This window comes from Nannospalax galili, unplaced genomic scaffold, assembly GCF_000622305.1.
Source record: "Nannospalax galili isolate Female #2095 unplaced genomic scaffold, S.galili_v1.0 scaffold449, whole genome shotgun sequence".
NCBI classification, from domain to species: Eukaryota; Metazoa; Chordata; class Mammalia; order Rodentia; family Spalacidae; genus Nannospalax; species Nannospalax galili.
In genome coordinates this window covers 534245-540794 of record NW_008360312.1, presented here as the reverse complement: position 1 = coordinate 540794, position 6550 = coordinate 534245, and the positions used below count along the sequence as shown (strand labels likewise).

At 36.5% G+C, this 6550-nt stretch overlaps 1 protein-coding gene across 2 annotated transcripts in view; it reads left to right on the top strand.

The window, feature by feature from the left end:
• The window catches only part of Wasl (WASP like actin nucleation promoting factor), a 63018-nt gene that overhangs the window by 47456 nt on the left and 9012 nt on the right, over positions 1 to 6550 (top strand). For both annotated transcript variants that reach the window (XM_008824875.3, XM_029559491.1), the window contains 3 exons: positions 275 to 443; positions 2040 to 2082; positions 3162 to 3315. In XM_008824875.3, coding sequence (XP_008823097.1) covers positions 275 to 443; positions 2040 to 2082; positions 3162 to 3315 — 366 coding nt within the window. The remainder of the gene's footprint in view (positions 1 to 274; positions 444 to 2039; positions 2083 to 3161; positions 3316 to 6550) is intronic.

The following is a 6550-nucleotide window of genomic DNA, read 5'->3' as shown; positions in this document are numbered from 1 at the left end:
AGACATTGATGCTTTTAATGAAATTTAATGTTTTAAATATAAACATTAGTTTTGAAATGCTGCATTTGTGCAAAGGTATCTAAGAATTTACTATAGGCTTTAGAAATATAAGTAACTATTATAAGATATAAATAGGCAGGCTTATATAAAATATATCTAATTTGTAGTAATGAAATGATTCTACTTTGGAAAAGCATTTAAATTATAAATTATGGTTGTATAAAATTCTTTTCTTGAAGTATACCCTTTCATATCATTTTGGCTTTATTTGTAGGTCCCAGTCTACCCATGGCTACAGTTGACATTAAAAATCCAGAAATCACAACAAATAGGTTTTATAGTTCACAAGTCAACAACATCTCCCACACCAAAGAAAAGAAGAAAGGAAAAGCTAAAAAGAAGAGACTAACCAAGGCAGATATTGGAACGCCAAGTAATTTCCAGTAAGACTCGCCTGTGCTCACATCACTTTTTTTTAAATAGACTGGTATTAGTATGTTGTCCATGCTGGCCTTGAACTTGAGATCCTCCTATCTCATCCTCCAGAGCAGTACCTGTGATTACAGATGTGCACTATTACACCCAACTTCGCTTTTATTTGTTTGATTTATGCAATGCTGTGCTTGACTTGTTAGGAAACTTTGTTTATCGAGGGACGTGTGTAATAGTTACCTTTCTGTGGTAAAATACCCCAACAAAAACACAACTTGGAGTAGAAAGTGTTTATTTTGGCTTACAGTTCCAGAGGGGATACAGTCATCATGGTGGGGAAGGTGTGACTACTAGAGTGTGAGATTGGCCTGGCAGTCAGGAAGCAGAGAAAAAAACAGGACATTGAGGTTGAGCTTTAAAAGCAAAAATCTCTGCTCCCCAGTGAAGTCCTACCTCTAGCAAGGCTCTACCTCTATAAGGTTCCACAACCTCTGATGAGGTGCAGCCAGCTGGAGACCAAAGGTTCAGACACAACAGTCTAAGGGAGCCATTTCACAACCACAACAGGAAGGATGTATACGCCCCTCTTTTTGAGACAGGTTCTTTCTTCTTATAGCCCCACCTGTCCTGGAACTCACTATGTAAACCAGGCTGGCCTTGAACTCAGAGATCCGCCTACCTCTGCCTCCCAAGTGCTGGGATTAAAGGCTTGCGCCACCATGCCCGGCTTCCTCAACCTTTTTTTTAAAATAGCAGAGTGAATGTGGCATACTAAGGAAAGTGAGAAAGAACTCCAGGAGTGGGAGGGGCTCCAAGGCTATAATGCCCACCCACATTCATCACTTTTTAATAGCTATAGATTTTTCAAAGTGTTTAGTTGTTTGTTACTTGAGGTAGGATCTTGCTATGTTTTCCAAATTGGCCTGGAATTTCATATGTAGCCAAGTGATTATAGGTGTGAGCCACCAAGTCAGGCTGATTTGTCCTGAGTTCACTTAATGGTGCTTGTGAACTATGTGTAAGGCTGTTCATTTATATTAGATAAGCTCTCAGGGAGCTCATCTCTGCAGAAAATGCCCAGTATTCTTTGACTCTCTTAATAAGCAAAGAAGTAACGAACAGTTCAGAAAGGTTACACCAAAATTGTGCTAGGATTCATTTAGCAACAGGGCCAGGGCTAGATTCCTGGTCTCCTTACTCACTTTGTATGTAGTTTTGCCCAAAGTATGGTTTGTTTGTAAGAGGTATTAGTTCAGCCCAAAAATTCTAAGAAAAGATTGGATTTCATAATACTTTTTTGTTTTCATATTTTATTTATTATTTTTCCTTTTGTGTGTATAAATGCATTGCCTGTATGTATATAAGTATACCTGTGTCATGCAAAATTCATGAAGGGCATAAGAGGGTCCCATATACTCCTGGAGAACTGGAGTTAGGAATGGTTGCTAGCCGTCATGATGTTGAGTGCTGGGAGTCAAACCTGGCTCCTCTGTAAGAGCAGCCAGTGGTCTTAACCCCTGAACCATCTCTCCCCCCCCCCCCCCCATAATACTATGTTTTAATTTCCTTGTATACATTTATTTTTCTTTTTCTGTTTTCTTCTTTAGGCACATTGGGCATGTTGGATGGGATCCAAACACAGGTTTTGATGTAAGTAACTTTTTAAGCTATTTTATTACTCAAAATATAGAGGAATGATGTGGCTATCTTTGGCTTTTTATTTTTTAATCTAGTATGTATTTGAATATGCTTGCATTTGTGTGTATGCCACTGAAGCTTGAAACCATAATAGTGTTCTCATAGACTGCTAAGTCCCTGAATACAAAATTTCTGTGTTCTTTGATTATATACTGAATAAGTAAATTTAATGTTTTGAAAGCCAAGAGAACAAAAAAGTTGTATTTGTTAAGTGATAATTTCAGGGGACTGTACATGACATTGCTAGAAAGATGAGTAGTATAAGCCTGGGTCTGGTTGCTGTGTCTGTGTTGCTTCGTCCACTTACTCTTTTGTGCGGTGTGATCACTCACGTTTTTGTTGGCACTGTAGTGGCAGTGTAAGCCAAACTACTTCTCCAAAAATTATGATTGGGATAAATTATTTTGAGAAGAAAATTCTTTGTGTGAGTGTACACACGTATGTTTGTATAGGTATGCATGCATGGGCACGTGTGGAGGCCAGAGGTGTCTGGTTCAGTTGCTCTCCACCTTGCATTTTTTTTGAAACAGGATCTCATTGAACTCTGAGACTCCTCCTGTCACCATGACCGCATTGCTAGGGTTACAGACATCCACTGCTGTTCCAGGCTTTTTATATGGGTGCCGGGGGTTCCAAGTCAGTCTCATACATGCATACTGTGTGCTTCACTGACCAAATCCCAGGAAATTGTTAGATGAAGAAATATTTTGTGATTGGAGTCAACAATCCTTTTGATCTATAACTCCAACTACAACATTAATTCTGTAAACATATTGAGCACCTCTGTGCTGGATGCTGTGAGGGGTACTTAGAGTGCAAAGGGGTGCTCATCCTCAAATTTTCAAATTAGCTGTGTTGGAATAGTTGAACATTGAAGTCTTGAGTAAATTAACAGAAATATAAATGAGATGAATGTTCAGTTTATAAATTTATTTTCATAAGGACACAGGTTAAGTATTAAATTTTACCATGTTTATTTTCTAAAAATTGGAATAGAATTGTCTAATTAGCAATTGTTGTATCTGTTGTAGCTGAATAATTTGGATCCAGAATTGAAGAATCTTTTTGATATGTGTGGAATCTCAGAAGCCCAACTGAAAGACAGAGAAACGTCAAAGGTCATTTATGACTTTATTGAAAAAACAGGAGGTGTAGAAGCTGTTAAAAATGAACTCCGAAGGCAAGGTAACTTTAAGTCTGTTTTGGCTTTGATCTGTTCTTTCCTTTTGAATTTTCTAAGATCAGTTTTATGGTGCACCCCTTCACAAGCAGTGTTTGAATTTTTGAATGAGAAATCTGGCCCAGCACCTGCATTTTTCATTATTTTGATAGAGCAATACATTGAGCTGGGCATGGTGGCACATGCCTTTAATCCTAACACTCAGGAGGCAGAGGCAGACAGATCTCTCTGTAAGTTCAAGGCTAGCCAGGCCTGCATACTGAGACCAGATAAATAAATAAATAAATAAATAAATAAATAAATAAATAAATAAATAAATAAATAAAGTAAGTAAGTAAGTAAGTAAGTAAGTAAGTAAGTAAATCTTGACATGATTGTTTATTGGTATAAAGACCACCATATAATTGGTAATATAAGCATTTTCAGAGTATAAGCAGCCTAAAACCTTTTTCTTAATTTTGAAATACAAACATTTTTTGGTTTTTGTTTTATTATGGACAAATTTTTAAAATATCTTTTGGTTTCTGTGAGCATAATTTACAGCCTTGTGATGCTTGATACTTCATTTAAAGAACCTATTGTTGTGGTTGTGTCTTAACATTTATGGTAGCCAGGTGTAAACAAGATAACTATTTTTCAGTGTCACAGTCATCTCTTTGCTACTATGTTCATTTGGAACTGCTCTTATACTTTGAGTACTCAGAATAGTGTCCTTGAGCTAAAGCTCCAGTTCAGGTGCTCTTGAATTTAACTGTCATTTTCAAATGAGTGTTTGACTCTCCTTTGTCTTTTGTTTTCTTACTGCTGATGCTCATTCATTCCTTGATTAGCTGATGCATTCATTTGTATATTCAGTAAACTTGATTACTGCAGCATGGTCTCAGGATCTTTCAGTGTAATGAAACTGTGTGTGCCTTTAAGTCTTAGTCTGGAGTGCAAGCACGTGTGTAAACAAGGATGGGGTTATATTGCTGCCATGTAACTACGGTGCTAGTTCAGTTGTAGCTAGCATTATGCTAACTTATCTTTCTTGCAAGCAGTTTATACTCCCAAATTCTGCGGATTTTTAAAAACACATTATGGAGCACTTGGGAGGCAGGGGCAGGATCAGGCGGGTCTTTGTGAGATTGAGGCCAGCCTGATCTACATAGTGATACCAGCTCATAGAGGGTCCAAGGCCAGCTGGGGCTAGAGGCAGACCCTGTCTCAAAAAGACAAAAAATATTATGAATACAGCGGCGTTGTTTCTAAGTGCCTGATGGTGACAATGACGAGAATGTTCATGTGGAGGAAGGTCTTGAGCCTTCATGTACTCCTCAGCACTGTTTCTCCATCATGCATGACCCTGCTCAGGGTTACACCGCTCTCAGTTTGCAGGCTTGTAGATTGCTCTCTGATTTTGAACCATCTATATTGCTGGTTTATATTAACTGGGTTTCTTTTGATTTTATTATTACTGTTTTAAAAATAGTTGGGCAGTGCCTTTCCTTGAGTTATTCTAAAACAAAAGAAAAACCACAGTTTAGGACCAACGTATAGAGAGAAAAGATTTTTATTATAGTCAAGACTCTCACTGTAGGACCTGTTTTACACCAGAGTAATTTTATGTAAGATAGATTTTTTGTTTGTTTGTTTGTTTTGTTTTGTTTTGTTTTGTTTTGTTTTGGGACAGGGTCTCCTTATAGCCTCAGCTGGCCTGGAACTCACAAAGATCTGGACAGAAGAGGCTGTCGGATCCCCTGGAACTGGAGTTAGCTGCCATGTGGGTGCTAGGATTCGAACCCAGGTCTTCTGCAAGAACAGCCAGTGTTCTTAACCACTGAGCCATCTCTCCAGCCCCCGATTTTTTTTTTAAGGAAAAGAGGAATTAACATTTGGTACAAATATTTTCTCGACATAGTATATGATGTATATTAACATTCAAAAAGAATGGAAAAAATGGAGAAGTTAATGAAATTTGTTTTGAAATTCTTTTTTAGACTTACTTAATCAAATCTTGGCACTTGTTTTATAAAATTATGGGAACAGATTTATAAAAACAAATAGATCTATGATTTCCATAATATCTCTCTGTACAGTTATTAAAGTCCATTAACTTGTAATAATCTGTCTGTGTAGGTCCACCACAGTGGAATGGTATGTATGTGGAATATTATTTGAATCAGTGCTCTAAGTTTTGCATGATTTGCTGTGTTGATTTTCCAAGGAGCTAGAGTTGATATGCCTTGCTTTCAATCCATGTTTTGAGCACATACATACATTTAAAAAGAAGGAAAACATATTTCTGTGATTCAGAGCTTCTACATTATAATTTAGATTGTTTTTTAAATTCTTTGTATTTATTAGGAAATACCTCTTGCCATAGCACCGCTGATATTTTTACTCTTGCTAATTTTGTAATTGCTTTACACTCTTAATGTCTTTCAATACTGTATAAAATATTTTTACATTAACTAGGAGAAAGAGGATGAACTAACATTAGTAAGCACGGTGAAGTCTGCTTGTTTGGAGACTTGACAGTATTCCCATAGATTTAAATTTGTCTCAAATAAAATTTGCCTATTTCATCTTGATGAGACAACATGGCTTCAGTCTTGGGATTGTTTTTTTAATAATAAGAGCGTGTGTAATTTTTATAATGTCTCTTGCATGCTTTCCTTCTTACTCCTTTTTAAAACTGTGAAAAGCAGCAGTTGTCCTTGTGCTTGTGGTGTTTGTGGTGACTCGTTAGACTTCCTCAATCTCACTATCAGTATATCATTTGTCTTTCCTGTGTTCCTTCTTCACATATTTACCTATACAATGGATTAGATACAATACAGACTAAAGAAGAGTTGGCAATAAATGTTGTCTTTAAGAAAATACACCCAAGCTTGTTGTCACTTAAGAAAATAGAAACGTGGTACTTAAATTGAATGCAATGATCAAGTTTATCCATTGTAACTTAAAAGCTCTCCTTTCTCTGAACAGTGACTTAGTGTCTACTTGAATGGAGGCTGGTCTTAAAATTATCCCAATTAAGTATGCTTATAGCAAGTCCAGAAGAACTTTAATTCAGAATTTTTAAATAAATCACAAAAAATATTATCTTCTATAATAAGATTGCCTAGGTCCTTCTCTTGATTACTAGATAAGAAAATCACAAAATATCAGTCTAATTAAATACTCCTATTTGAAATACAAACTTTAAAAGCGGTTTATTTTTAATTTTTGAAGGGTTTGGTGGGTGTACTGTCTTCT